Source organism: Pristiophorus japonicus, chromosome 24, assembly GCF_044704955.1.
Source record: "Pristiophorus japonicus isolate sPriJap1 chromosome 24, sPriJap1.hap1, whole genome shotgun sequence".
In the NCBI taxonomy this organism is placed as follows: Eukaryota; Metazoa; Chordata; class Chondrichthyes; family Pristiophoridae; genus Pristiophorus; species Pristiophorus japonicus.
This window is the reverse complement of record NC_092000.1, coordinates 32,246,329-32,261,877: the sequence shown is the minus strand read 5'-3', so window position 1 is coordinate 32,261,877 and position 15,549 is coordinate 32,246,329. Positions and strand designations below refer to the sequence as shown.

At 49.1% G+C, this 15,549-nt stretch overlaps 2 protein-coding genes across 2 annotated transcripts in view; both read left to right on the top strand.

Moving 5' to 3' along the window:
* Positions 1–8,435, top strand: part of LOC139237858 (uncharacterized) — a 198,024-nt gene extending 189,589 nt beyond the window's left edge. The window contains exons 18-19 of the mRNA XM_070867083.1: positions 1–137; positions 8,361–8,435. Coding sequence (XP_070723184.1) covers positions 1–137; positions 8,361–8,435 — 212 coding nt within the window. The remainder of the gene's footprint in view (positions 138–8,360) is intronic.
* Positions 8,436–10,286: 1,851 nt separating this feature from the next.
* The window catches only part of LOC139237857 (putative leucine-rich repeat-containing protein DDB_G0290503), a 111,447-nt gene continuing 106,184 nt past the window's right edge, over positions 10,287–15,549 (top strand). The window contains exons 1-3 of the mRNA XM_070867082.1: positions 10,287–10,408; positions 13,160–13,327; positions 14,262–14,302. Of these exons, the coding sequence (XP_070723183.1) occupies positions 10,287–10,408; positions 13,160–13,327; positions 14,262–14,302 (331 nt within the window). The remainder of the gene's footprint in view (positions 10,409–13,159; positions 13,328–14,261; positions 14,303–15,549) is intronic.

Here is a 15,549-nt window from a genome sequence, read left to right as displayed (position 1 = left end):
CTGCAGCGATGGACCATGTTTTCCTGCGTCTAATTCTTCCAAGAAATAAGCAGACCCTAAAAGCGTCGGAAATTCTAAAGAAGGAGGTGGTTGGTACCAGGCTGATTCAGCAGCACAATTCTGGCACTGTGTCCCAAGTAAGGAGGAGAACCACAATCAGACTTCCTTCTTCAAACCCTCCTCTTCAAATCTCTCTGCACTCACACCCCATTCTGTTGCTGCAATTTCCTCCAACCCTCTGTCTCCTCCTGCAGTCACTGGTCCCCTCTGCACACCAGCATTGGCGCAGTCTTCAGCGGCCTTGGATCCGAGGGGCAGATTTTGGACTTTGATGTTTTAGGGGCGATAATGGTGGCAGGGCGTTAAAGTTTGGTCAGCTGGGCCCTGAGTCAGGTGTTGGGATGGGAAACCCCCGAGCTAAAGAGCCGGACCGGGAGTGCTCTGAGAGATGCCTAGGTGGGAGGGGGAGGAGGGGGTTAACCTAAAAACCCACAAAAACATCCCCAAATCATGGCCTACGCCATCACAGCACAAATCGCAAAATAAAATGAAAAGACAAAACAATCGCACTTACCTCAGGAGCCCATTACTCACCGCAGAGGTATGGAGAGAAAGCAGGAAAAGGGTACTGAGGGAATGATCAGCCGTGATCTTATTGAATGGCGGTGCAGGCTCGAAGGGCCGAACGGCCTACTCCTGCATCTATTTTCTATGTTTCTATGTTTCTCTCCGCTGTCGGTATCGTTGGACCTCGCTGATTTCCCAAGCAGTCACTGCGGGGCAGACGAGTCGGACAGGAGTCCAAACTCGCGCCGGTGTGGCAACCAGGGGCATTGCACACCGAGCGCAGCTCTTCCCCACGGTGCTGCTCCACGCCGCCACAAAACCGGACCCGAGGATCGCCGCGGGGCGCTGGAGGCTGACCGCCCGCCCAGAACACCTCACCGCCGCCATTGCCGCCGCTCTGGGCGAGAAACCGGGCGCAGAAGGCCCGAAAATCCAGCCCTCTAGTCTTTGGAATTCTGTCCCTTACCCCTCCATCTCTCCTCTTCTCTTTCCACCTCTGAACACCCGAACACCCATATTTTGGCCAAGCTTTTGTCTGTCTCTCTGAACTCTCGCACCATGGCTGCTCAGTTATTTCTCTTAGCCAGATTCTTTTCTCCCTTTTTGAAACGTGTTTAGACGTTTTCTGCGTTGAATGTGCTGTATGTATAAAGGCTGGTGTAGTGGCCACGTTACAGGACTGTTAATCCAGAAAGCCTGAGTTCAAATCCCACCGTGCTCGTGAATTTAGATTTTTAATAAGCTGGAATCAGCAAAAGTGACGCTGAAGCTGTCAGATTGCCGTTCAAAACCCAACTGGTTCATCCCGCCTGGTCTCCATGTGACACCAGTTCCACACCAATCTGGTTGAGTCTTAACTTCACGCCGAGTGTCCCAGCGAGCCACTCAGTTGTATCGATGTTGTGGACTGCAGCGGGTGAAGAAGGAGGCCACCAACACCTTCTCCAGGGCGACTGGGGACGGGCAATGAATGCTGGCCTTGCCAGCGACGCCCACACCCCAAGAGTGAATTAGCAAATACATACACGCCAATATAGAAACCGGACAAAGTCTGGCAGCTCAAAGTTTGGTCTGAGCGGAGGCCTGCAAGATATGCGAGCGACTCTTGTGCCCAATAACAGATTGTAATCCCCAGCTGATGGTGCAATGATGCAGCTAACAGCAGAATGCGATCAAATTATTCAAATCTTAATCGGAACCGCTTGAAATTCCCCTGTGGTTTTCCCGAGCCCCCGCTGAAAGTGCCGGGCGATCAGGGGGAGCGCTGGGAAAATGGTGCGATTCCACAGGGATTGTGCCAGAGTTACAGGTGTTCCGGAGAGCGTGGTGGGAATTCTGCCCCAGTAGATGAACCCCTGGCTTGGCTGATTTCGGGGCGGTAATGGCGGTAAAGTTTGCGCCTCAGTCAGCAAAATTGGGCAGCTGGGCCCCGAGTGTGATGTACACCTGTCGTGGGCGCTAGACCGGCTGAGCAAGGGAAAATCCCAAACTAAAGAGCCAGCCCTGGAATAGAAACATAGAAACATAGAAAATAGGTGCAGGAGTAGGCCATTCGGCCCTTCTAGCCTGCACCGCCATTCAATGAGTTCATGGCTGAACATTCACTTCAGTACCCCATTCCTGCTTTCTCGCCATACCCCTTGATCCCCCTAGCAGTAAGGACCTCATCTAACTCCTTTTTGAATATATTTAGTGAATTGGCCTCAACAACTTTCTGTGGTAGAGAATTCCACAGGTTCACCACTCTCTGGGTGAAGAAGTTCCTCCGCATCTCGGTCCTAAATGGCTTACCCCTTATCCTTAGACTGTGACCCCTGGTTCTGGACTTCCCCAACATTGGGAACATTCTTCCTGCATCTAACCTGTCTAACCCCGTCAGAATTTTATATGTTTCTATGAGGTCCCCTCTCATTCTTCTGAACTCCAGTGAATACAAGCCCAGTTGATCCAGTCTTTCTTGATAGGTCAGTCCCGCCATCCCGGGAATCAGTCTGGTGAACCTTCGCTGCACTCCCTCAATAGCAAGAATGTCCTTCCTCAGGTTAGGAGACCAAAACTGTACACAATACTCCAGGTGTGGCCTCACCAATGCCCTGTACAACTGTAGCAACACCTCCCTGCCCCTGTACTCAAATCCCCTTGCTATGAAGGCCAACATGCCATTTGCTTTCTTAACCGCCTGCTGCACCTGCATGCCAACCTTCAATGACTGATGTACCATGACACCCAGGTCTCTTTGCACCTCCCCTTTTCCTAATCTGTCACCATTCAGATAATAGTCTGTCTCTCTGTTTTTACCACCAAAGTGGATAACCTCACATTTATCCACATTATACTTCATCTGCCATGCATTTGCCCACTCACCTAACCTATCCAAGTCGCTCTGCAGCCTCACAGCATCCTCCTCGCAGCTCACACTGCCACCCAACTTAGTGTCATCCGCAAACTTGGAGATACTACACTCAATCCCCTCATCTAAATCATTAATGTACAGTGTAAACAGCTGGGGCCCCAGCACAGAACCCTGCGGTACCCCACTAGTCACTGCCTGCCATTCTGAAAAGTCCCCATTTACTCCTACTCTTTGCTTCCTGTCTGACAACCAGTTCTCAATCCATGTCAGTACACTACCCCCAATCCCATGTGCTCTAACTTTGCACATCAATCTCTTGTGTGGGACCTTGTCGAACGCCTTCTGAAAGTCCAAATATACCACATCAACTGGTTCTCCCTTATCCACTCTACTGGAAACATCCTCAAAAAATTCCAGAAGATTTGTCAAGCATGATTTCCCTTTCACAAATCCATGCTGACTTGGACCTATCATGTTCTGAGAGGCCTGGGGGAGAAATAAAACATGGACAAAACCCACCATAAACATTCCCAATCCATAGCTCGTGCCACCACAACATAAATCACAAAAAAAAAAATAAAGAAAAACCAATCCCACTTACCTGAGATGGACATTACTGACCTCACTGCTCGGTAGAAGTTTTGACAGGCGGTCCCAGCAGGGGGCGCTGCGGGGCGTACAGGAGTCAAAATGCGATCCAGTGTCGCAACCAGGGGCATTGCACATCGGCTCAACTCTTCTGGGGTACTGCCCCCGCAAAACCGGGCCCAAAAACCCCCGCAGGGGGGGCGCTGGAAGCTGACCGCCCACCCAGAAGCTCACCGCTGCCATTGCCTCCCCTCCGGGGCAAAAACAGAGGCAGACATCACCGGAAAATCCAGCCCTAAGGGTTGATGCGGCGATCCCACACTCCCAGTGATTGGTGGATTGCCAGGAATTCGCGGCTAGCGAGGAATGCCTTCTGATCATTCATCTCGGTCCGTGCAAAACTCTGAGCTTCAGCCGAGGATTCCCGACCTGCTCTCTCTCTAAACGGCGCCTATTGCCAGTACTCCAACGGCTGAATCAGCCTACAATTACTCAATAAACTGAAGCTAAAGGAAAGTCTCGCAGTTTAATAAATAATTGATTCAGTCTTCATGTCCAGACAGAGAAACAGGGGACGGTCGGGGACAATGTTTTACTGACCACACTCACATAATCGGAAATATTTAACCCACTGCAGATTTCTGCACAGTTCCTGTTTTGTCTCATTTCTCAAGCATGGTGGAAAATAATTAAATCAGGTTGAAGCTCTATTCGGCCGCCTGTTTGAGAGGTCTTCCCTCTGTGCCAGTCCCTGTCTCTCAGTCACAGTCTCCCTTTCCCTGGCCTGTCATCTTTCTCCTTGTGTCAATCATTAGAACATAAGAAATAGGAACGGCAGTAGGCCTTACGGTTCCTTGAGCCGGCTCCGTCATTTAATACGATCATGGCTGATCCGATCATGGACTCAGCTCCACTTCCCTGCCCGCCCCCCATGACCCCTTAATCCCTTATCGGTAAAGAAACTCTCTATCCCTGTCTTGAATTTATTCAATAACCCAGCTTCCACAGCTCTCTGAGGCAGCGAATACCACAGATTTGCAACCCTCTGAGAGAAGAAATTTCTCCTCATCTGGCCCCTTATTCTAAGATCATGCCCTCTAGTTCTAGTCTCTCCCCCATCAGTAGAAACATCCTCTCTGCATCCACCTTGTCAAGCCCCCTCATAATCTTATACGTTTCGATAAGATCACCTCTCATTCTTCTCAATTCCAATGAGTAAAGGCCCAACCTACTCAACCTTTCCTCATAAGTCAACCCCCTCATCCCTAGAATCAACCTAGTGAACCTTCTCTGAACTGCCTCCAAAGCAAGTATATCCTTTCGTAAATCTGGAAACCAATCCTGCACCAGTATTCCAGTACAGAGAGCGATTGGATCCCCTCTGACCTATAACCTCTACCCTAGCCCTTGACCCAGCTTTTGATCCAGAACCCCATGACTGTGACCCCAGTTGTGGACACCCCCTCCAGTCCATCTGAGACGTTAGACTAAGCCACTTTGAGACTGTGGTCAGACCACAACGACAGTAGGGGAGTGGATGGCGTGTTGCATCATGAACAGCAGTCAGGAGACCGACATCAGTGCAGCTCCCCTCACAGACCAGGGCTCTGTCACAGACACCAGACACCACCGCACTTCCCAAAGGTTAGAATGGAGTGCAAGACGTGAATGTTAATACGATGAAAAGTCATTCATTCAAAGCAAGGACTTGCTGGAGAGTTGGGCCGAATTTGCTGCCTCAGAGAACTGTGGAAGCTGGGTCATTGAATAAATTTAAGACAGAGATAGACAGCTTCTTAACCGATAAGGGAATAAGGAGTTATGGAGAGCAGGCAGGGAAGTGGACCTGAGTCCATGATCGGATCTCCAACATTGACAACTAGTCGAGTCACACAGCACACAACTTAGAATCCCCGTCGTACTATGGCTGTGATAGATGCAAAGTCCCACCTCAGTAGTTTTTATCCATAATGTCAGCACTCTCACCTCTGAGTCAGAAGGTTGTGGGCTCAAGTCCCACTCTAGAGACTTGAGCACAGAATCTAGGCTGACACTCCCAGTGCAGTGCTGAGGGAGCGCTGCACTGTCGGAGGTGCTGTCTTTCGGATGAGACATTAAACCGAGGCCCCGTCTGCTCTCTCAGGTGAACATAAACTATCAAATGGCATTGTTGGGACAAGGAGTTATCCCCGGTGTCCTCACCAATATTTATCCCCCAACCAACATCACTAAAACATGTGGTCATTATCACATTGCTGTTTGTGGGAGTTTGCTGTGAGCAAATTGGCTACCCCGTTTCCGAAACTACAACAGTCACTGCACTCCAAAAGTACTTTATTAGCAGTGAAGCGTTTTGGACATCCTGAAGTTGTAGGAAGGTGTTATAAAAATGCAAGACTTTTATAATGTGCCAGCTCCTATAGCATATTCAATGTGGAGTAGCGAAACTCCTTCACACAGAATAACTGGGAGTCAACACTACTGTACAATTACTGACAGTGCTCCCTCTGACCCTGGAAAACTACCCAGAACATCAGACCCTCGCCCTGGAAACAACAAGACCCTGCCCATCATTATCATCATAGACAGGCCCTCGGAATCGAGGAAGACTAAAAGTTAGTGCTTAGGTGACTGAACAGTCCAATACGGGAATTACAGTCTCTGTCACAAGTGGGACAGACAGTGGTTGAAGGAAAGGGTGGGTGGGGAGTCTGGTTTGCCGCACGCTCCTTCCACTGTCTGCGCTTGATTTCCGCATGCTCTTGGCGACGAGACTCGAGGTGCTCAGCGCCCTCTCGGATGCACTTCCTTCACTTAGGGCGGTCTTGGGCCAGGGACTCCCAGGTGTCGATGGGGATGTTGCACTTTATCAGGGAGGGTTCGAGGGTGTCCTGGAAACATTTCCTCTGCCCACCTGGGGCTCGCTTGCCATGTAGGAGTTCCGAGTAGAACGCTTGCTTTGGGAGTCTCGTGGCAGGCATGCGAACAATGTGGCCAGCCCAACGGAGCTGGTCGAGTGTGGTCAGTGCTTCGATGCTGGTCTGAACGAGAACACAGACATTGGTGCGTCTGTCCTCCCAGTGGATTTGCAGGATCCTGCAGAGACATCGTTGGTGGTATTTCTCCAGCGATTTGAGATGTCTGCTGTACGTGGTCCATGTCTCTAAGCCACACAGGAGGGCTCACCGGTGTAATAGCCCACTCCCCACAAAGAGAGTGGAATAGCGACAAGGTAGGAGTGCCACAGTAATGGTGACCCAACCCCATATACCCGAGAGGGGCAGCACAGTCTTTGTGGACCCTCACCCACCTGCTGCCCAGGGGTTAATGGAAACCAAGTGCCCTGAACTGGGTTAATCCATGTTTATTTCAGTAGCCCAACCAACTTGACTATTCCAATGCACTCCTGGCTGGCCTCCCACATTCTACCCTACGTAAACTAGAGGTGATCCAAAACTCGGCTGCCCTTGTCCCAACTCGCACCAAGTCCCGTTCACCTATCACCCCCTGTGCTCGCTGACCTACATTGGCTCCCAGTTAAGCAACGCTTCGATTTCAAAATTCTCATCCTTGTTTACAAATCCCTCCATGGCCCTACACCCCTCCCTATCTCTGTAATCTCCTCCAGCCCCACAACCCCACGAGTTGTGTGTGCTTCTCTAATTCTGCCCTCTTGAGCATCCCTGATTATAATCACTCAATCATTGGTGGCCATGCCTTAAGTTGCCTAGGCCCCAAGCTCTGGAACTCCCTCCCTAAACCTCGCCGCCTCTCTTTCCTCCTTCAAGACTCTCCTTAAAACATACCTCACCTGCCCTAATTTCTCCTTACACGCCTCGGTGTCAAATCTCTTCTCTTATAATACTCCTGTGAAGTGCCTTGTGACATTTCATTACATTAAAGGCGCTATATAAATACAAGTTGTTGTTGCGAACCAGAGTGAAATAGCGACTGAATTGGAATCTTGAACCAAGCGCATGTCTGGCTGTAGTTTGGTGAAAATACCAGCAACACGATTGTGCTGGCGGTGACAAGTGTGGCTCTCTGGGACTCAGCTAAATGTTTCTGTCTATTTCAGTTCTGCAGATGTTCAGTGAATTACGAATCTGGCTCGCTGATTTCAAAATGGGACTGTCGCAGATGAGGAGTAACAGTGAGTGTTGCTGGGTGTCAGCGGGATTCGGGCGGGTGACATGTCCTCCTGTGGCAGGGTAAGACTTTATTCCCCCGGGCCTCAGTTATACCCTGGCGGCAGGAGACGCACGGTGCGGAGATCGCCAACCAGCCGCGGGACACGGGGCCCGATCGGCTGCACCATCTCACCGGGACCCCGGGACTGCGGGGGTTGGGGGGGGGGGCGTCACAGAGGGCGAGGGGCCCAATCTGCTGCACCATCGCACCGGGACCCCGGGACTGGGGGGGGGAGGGATAGATCATAGTGGGGGAGGGGCCCGATCGGCTGCATCACTGCACCGGGACCCCGGGGCTGGGGGGGGCGGGGATAGATCACAGAGGGTCAGGGGTCCGATCGGCTGCACCATCGCAATGGGACCCCTGGACTGTGGGGGGGGCGGGGGGGGGTCACAGAGGGTCAGGGGTCCGATCGGCTGCATTGTCCCACCGGGATCCCGGGACTTGGTGGGGGGGGGAGGGGAGATCACAGCAGGGGAGGCCTAGGCTTTCACCACGGGGCCCACAAGGAAAGTCCAGGACAGATTTAATCGGTTAACTCTGTGGGCCGGTTTCCGGCTGGGAGCCGGGACACTCGCTGACACGTCTCACTCCGGCTGAGTAACAACTGCACTCACGTCCCTGCGGCATCATCAGGACCCAACGGGCATGTGTTAAACAGCACCCGCTGGCTCTGGGTGGCTGCCCTTACCTCTGGCTCAGCTTAACGATCGGCCGGTTCAAGGCGGGCAAGTAACTGGGGCAATTTCAACTGCAGCCTTCCGGCCTGATCTCCACTGGGTTAAAATTGCGCCAATTGTGTCTCCAGCTCAAAAAATTCTCCAGCAGTTTTCTGATGGTTCGGAGCTTTTAGACAGAAGGTTGGATTTTCTGATAACACAGTCCAGGGACAGAGCCTTGTACATCAGGGCATTGTACATCGGGGTATTGTATATCAGGGCATTGTACATCAGGGCATTGTACATCAGGGTATTGTACATCAGGGCATTGTACATCAGGGTATTGTATATCAGGGCATTGTACATCGGGGTATTGTATATCAGGGCATTGTACATCAGGGCATTGTACATCAGGGTATTGTACATCAGGGCATTGTACATCAGGGCATTGTACATCAGGATATTGTACATCAGGGCATTGTACATCAGGATATTGTACATCAGGGCATTGTACATCAGGGTATTGTACATCAGGGCATTGTACATCAGGATATTGTACATCAGGGTATTGTACATCGGGGTACTGTACATCAGGGCATTGTACATCAGAATATTGTACATCGGGATATTGTACATCAGGACATTGTATATTGGGGTACTGTTCATCAGGATATTGTACATCCGGATATTGTACATCAGCATATTGTACATTGGGATATTGTACATCAGAATATTGTACATCAGAATATTGTACATCAGGATATTGTACATCGAGATATTGTACATCAGAATATTGTATATCGGGATATTGTACATCGGGATATTGTACATCAGAATATTGTACATCAGGACATTGTACATCGGGATAGTGTACATCAGTATATTGTACATTGGGATATTGTACATCAGAATATTGTACATCGGGATATTGTACATCAGCATATTGTACATCGGGATATTGTACATCAGCATATTGTACATCGGGATATTGTACATCGGGATATTGTACATCAGGATATTGTACATCAGAATATTGTACATCGAGATATTGTACATCAGCATATTGTACATCGGGATATTGTACATCGGGATATTGTACATCAGCATATTGTACATCGGGATATTGTACATCGGGATATTGTACATCGAGATATTGTACATCGGGATATTGTACATCAGGACATTGTACATCGGGATAGTGTACATCAGTATATTGTACATTGGGATATTGTACATCAGAATATTGTACATCGGGATATTGTACATCGGGATATTGTACATCGAGATATTGTACATCGGGATATTTACATCAGCATATTGTACATCGGGATATTGTACATCAGGATATTGTACATCAGAATATTGTACATCGAGATATTGTACATCAGTATATTGTACATCGGGATATTGTACATCAGAATATTGTACATCAGAATATTGTACATCGGGATATTGTACATCAGAATATTGTACATCAGAATATTGTACATCGGGATAGTGTACATCGGGATATTGTACATCGAGATATTGTACATCGGGATATTGTACATCAGAATATTGTACATCAGAATATTGTACATCGGGATATTGTACATCGGGATATTGTACCTCAGAATATTGTACATCAGAATATTGTACATCAGGATATTGTACATCAGGATATTGTTTTCTTGAAAGAAATTGACACTTGTCCTTCCCTTTCAGTTGCACAGATATTGAATGTGGAGAGAACGTCACAGACTGATTTCATGATGGAGATGTCACAGGTGAACAATAACTGTGAGTGTGATTGGACGCTCGGAACCACAGTCATGTCTCCGGTTCTTTGGATTTGCAGAAGCTGACGTTGTTCTTCAAACTCAGTGATGGTCCTCTGATCCCAGCCTTCCTGTGTGCTGTATATCCCATGGCCCTGGTGCAGGGATTACATGCAGTCGACCACCACTCCCTATCGCTTTGCGGGAATGATGGCCCATACCTTCCTCTTTCCTTCGATGAAGGACCTGATAATCCCAGTCCTGAGCGACGTGTTGAAGGGTGGAAGATGCCCGTGCGTGAATTTTTTTAACATGTGGTGGCCATTGCACACCAGCCACCACACGGGCTTGACAGAGCTAGGTCTTGGTCCAGTGGCAAGGATTAACCAAGACGAATGCAGACCAGCTCTGCTGCACGGACCGAGTGTGTGCACATATTGCAGTGTGGGCTGGCCTGTGCTGCTCCTGGGCCCTGAACTCACGCCTCTCCTGGGCCCCGATCACCGCTCCACCATCACTCGCCGCTCTTGTGCCCTGACCACGCCGCCACTGCTGTATCTGCCCGCGCTCCAATCACCGGCCTGGACCTTGGTGATGTCCAATCCAGTCGCCCTCCTCCAAGACCTCGATCTCTGCACCAGCTCACGCTACTCCCTGAAGTGGTATGCCACCATGCTTTCCAGGGGCCGCTCGCCTTTTATGGCCCCGATCTGCCACTGGTGTTTCCTCTCAGGTCGGGGCCGCCAGGCTGTCCAGGGGCGACTCGCCTTTTATTTTTTTAACAACCTTCCTCCAGTCGGTAACTGATGGACAAGCAGTGCTGCAATTGGGCAGACACGCTAACGGTGTAGGGGGTGGTCTCTGGGGTCAGGTTCACTTCTGACCTTCTGAGCGGTTCGAATCGCTCCCACTCCCTGGGGTCTAGACTTTGGATTTATTTGGGGGATGTGACAAATTGCAAGAGACAACTGGTTTGGTGCAAAGAACTTCGATTTATTAAGAACAAGAAAATACAATGTCAAACTTGTAATCACTCAAATAAAGAACACTCTATCACACATTCAAAGGGCTTACAGAAATAATACACCTCCCACCACCCAGTGCCTAACTTTGACTAGGTCAAACTCCAGGGCAAACAGGGACTATGCTCACCAATCCTTTATTGTCAGTTGCCGATGGTTCGCGATTTCGGGGTTCGCTGGACTCTGTAGGTTCTGCTTGCCGTACCCCAAATGTCATGGAAGACTTCTTACTGCGCAGTCTTCAGTTGGGTGGTGTCCGCTGATGCGATAGGGCGCGTATTGGACTTATGGGGTGAGTACCCACTTCCTTCCGTTAGCAATAGGTCCCAAAAGTTTCTTTAGGTAATGTTTCACCTGTTGGTGGTTAGAACTAGATTGCAGAGTGGAAACTTTCGGATCTTCGGTTTCTTCTTTGAGGAGTTTTGTTTCGGAGTTGTTCAATCGCGGTGTTTTCGATGGTACCATGTTGGCTGTGGTCAGTTGCTGCCGCGATGGCGATGTCCGGAGTTGCCGCGGGCTGCTCTCTCTCTACCGTGGTGATATTCTTCCTTCTTCTTCGATAGCAGGGCAGCGTGGCCCAGGAGGGTCGTCGAGGCGGGAGAGGCTTGTTAAAACTGTTGCGGTGGCCTCTCTCCTTTCTCCCTTCTTGATGCTATACGAGGCTATGCCGCTGATGCTATGCAAAAAAAACCTTCGTTAAAACAGGGCCCCAGTTATATTTTGGGAGCCGTTCTAATCTTCGCGCCAAATAGGCCCTGATTCTTTGTTTAATTTTGGTGGGCTTGATATCTCTTTTTCATATTTTGGAGGGTCCATTAATGTTAACCTGTCTCGGATGTGTCAATCTTTTGAATTTGTTTCTTGATCGGGAAAAAATAGCTTTGGTATTTGCAATGTCTGCCCAGGCCTGGGTTTTCCATGTGGGCTGGATGGGCCATTATCATTATGTATGTGCTGGGTGGGTTTCCTGCTCAGGGTGATGGGGCTATCTCTTGGTTGATTGGTGCTATGTTAATGTCTCCCGGGGAGAAGGGTTTTCGAGTTTACACAATTCCCCAGACAATTTGTTTAGCTTCAATACTCAGACAGCTTCAATACCCAAAACTGGTTTCCTTGAAGGATAGTTATCCTTTAGTTCTCAGCCCTTTCTACACGGACCTAATCTGCCTTGTAAGAAAATCTCAAATTCGATTAAAACTCGTAGTTTCTTCCCTGTGCACTTTAGGATCCCAAACTTTCTGGTTGCTAGTTCCAAATTAAATTTCCTTTCCAATGAGTCCAAACACTGGGAGGGTTTTCCCACGAATTTTGCATCCTGCAGTCCCCCTTGTGATACTCTACATGCTAGAGTGTCATGCCAGGTGAGCAAAATTCCTGATCTCCCGAGAGTCAACCTTCTCCTGTATTTACCTAACTAAAACTTTCCCCCTTTGAAATGCAATGCAGTTTACAGGCAAATACAATTATTCAAATTCTGTTACAGCATAGAGGGTGTCAGTCGCCTCTCCATTACTCCGTTTTTACAGTAAAATAAAGGAACATAGTCAAACACAATTATAAGTGACATTCTTACAACACTCAACCTCTGCGTTTTTACAGCAGGTAAAAATTAAAACAAATTAAACATGCTAATATGGTGTTATCCCTCCCAGCGTGATCCCCAAGTTCGGCCAGGGAGCGTACAGCACCCTTTGGTGCCTGACCTGACGGCCTCTGCATTTCACTCAACAAGTGAGATACCATAAGTAAAGAATAATCGCGAGTTGACAGACAACCAAGACGTGGGAAGCTATTTGGATCCCCGCACTGAACTTCTATATTCCTGAAAATGTCCCCCAAAGCGGAATTGTGATCTCTAGAATCTTTCTCCCTATCTCCATTGTTTTCTGTTCGAGAGTGTAGAAATGTTTTTGTGAGATTACTACAGCTTCTAGCAGGACGGTAAGATGTTTGGGTAGAGGGGGAATTTCATAGCAAAATATGCCACATAATCCTGCAAGTTTGTGATGTTTTCTCTCACAGTGAGGTGAACAGTGGAGGGTTCGGGAATGGGGACAATCGGTTCCTGGGCCACTTGAACTTCCGCCTCGGGTTTAAAGCAAAAACTGCTGTCACTGAGCGGACACCAGATACGCTGTCCATGCTGGTTGTGGAGCGACTGGTGGTGACACAACATGTCCCACTCCCTATGTATGCTACCTGTGGAGGAACATGGTCTTGTGTCATTACATCCATGGTACAGTTGATAGGTTGTGTGCCAGCAGCTTTAAACCCACACTGTGGTTTAGAATAGGCATTCAAGTGCTGGGACACAGTATTATGTGTGTACCCGTCTCCGGCACCCGGAGAGGTCAGTACCCATCATAGCGTGCTCCCACTTTATGACATATGGTGGGACCGCTGTGAAACGAACGTGTGCACCTCCTTGAATGACTCCAATGTTCTCCACCCGGTATACCGGTGCGGGTCGGGTTGTCCCACCTATCCTTAGTACTATCCCCATGACCGGCATTCTTAGTACTATCCCCATGATGGTGTGATTAGATCTCCCACAATCCACTGGGACAGGGTAGGCTTCAGAAGCTAGGCGGAGCTGACACGGGCTTCGTGAATTACTATACAGGTGGAGGGCTGCGAGGTGCTTGTTACTGATCCAGGAGGGGACTAAACCTTGTTTTAAATCCTCCAGGTTGTTGCAGCCCTCGCCCAACAACCGTGCCCCATACAGCACGCACACCTCGTTCTGTGCAGCCTGGTCCGAAGCGTTTCTATCCTCCAGTATGAGGCATTTACTGTCTGTGCATGTTTTTCCAGCTCAGTCACAATCTCTTTTAAATGGACCATCATAGCCTGGTCCTCGTGTAGCTCTGAGCCCACTACTGTGTTTTCCTCTTTCAGGATCTTTCTCCGTTGGTTCTTTAGACCATTTATCTGCGTTTGCAGTTCTATATCATCTAGGCTATTTATCACAGAGGATCCTGTATTATATGCAGTAAAAAAGTTCAAAGTTCCCCTTCTAGGTCTCATCGTGCCCATGGTGTCTAGCGTTTAGGGTGTATAACTCTGCTTTATCTATGTTCCCAAAGTCTAACTTGTAAAATTTCTTGAACATTTCTCTGAGTAGGACCTGGTATAGCTGCTCTGTTTCCTTCGGGCACCATGCAGGTAAGTGCACCTCGGTAAGGTTTAAAATAACTGAAGCTACTGCATAGTATACCCCCTGATAGAACACCTTTTCGGTCGGTACCAATACTAATCTGTTCCCTGGTCCATTGGTGGTGTTAGGACACCTTTCTATTATTGTTCGCATTGGCAGGGTCATGCGCAGCGATTTCTTAATGTGTGCTCTAAGTTCGGTGGCATTAATTTGGAGTGGGGAGTGTGGGACCGCACACACGTGTAGGCTGGAATCCCACCCCATCCCTTCCCCGTCATATTGCCATTGCCTGGCGAAGGTGATTGATATGCCTGCGGGACAGATCTTCTCTGACCCCGACATGCAGACGTAAATTCCCTGTTCAGTCTTGTTCCAACACACCTTCACTCCTCCCCATGTCCCTCTGATGGTACGGTATGTATCGTTACCGAGTCGCTTCCAGTCAGATTCCTGGTCCCCCGCGTCCTTGCTCAGCTTCCTGAGCCACCACCATCTACCCAGGGGAATCTGTCCTTTACAAGTCAAACAGACACATTTTCCCTCTGTAATGCTGACCCACGCAGCAATGACCCGTATCCTGGGACATGGAACGGAGGCCTCCCCATAGGTAAACCCTTCCTGGCTGGAGTAGCGAGTGGAATTAGACCCCAGCCACCCTGGGCATAAACGGCGAGCTCTTCCACACCCGGTGTGCCATCCCCTGCGGTCACGATCGGTGCTCTCTCTCCCAAGCACCCATAGATGAGGGATTCTTCCACATCTCCTCGGCCGCCACTGCTCATCCATATCAGGGCGAGCAGGAACAGGACCCTTTTCATATCGTTCTCCTTCCTGTAGGGGCACATAAAACAGATAGCCCAGCCCTGAGAAAAGCTCTCCGGCTTGACAAAAGGTGATCGCGTTCCAAGCTGGGCTCATTTCTTCTCAGAAACATAATAAAGTCTTTAACCAACTGGCTATCTTTTCCAGTTCCTGTCTCGGAACTGATGTCTGGTTTTTAACTTTATGTCTCTTAGTCATTTTACTCCTTTTGTTCTTGTAGTGCCTCTTTTACTGCCTACAAGGTGGGGTCTTTTCCTTTCCCTAAGAACTATTACCGGTGCCTCTTCTAACAGCTGTACCGGTGGATTCTTTTCCTACCCCCTGGAAGGGCTTTCACACATCTCCCCCCAAATACTACCCGGCATAGGTCACTAGTTGGACACTGGCTGTCGGCCGAAACTCTTCCATTTCAGATTCGTCGAAATATTCTTAT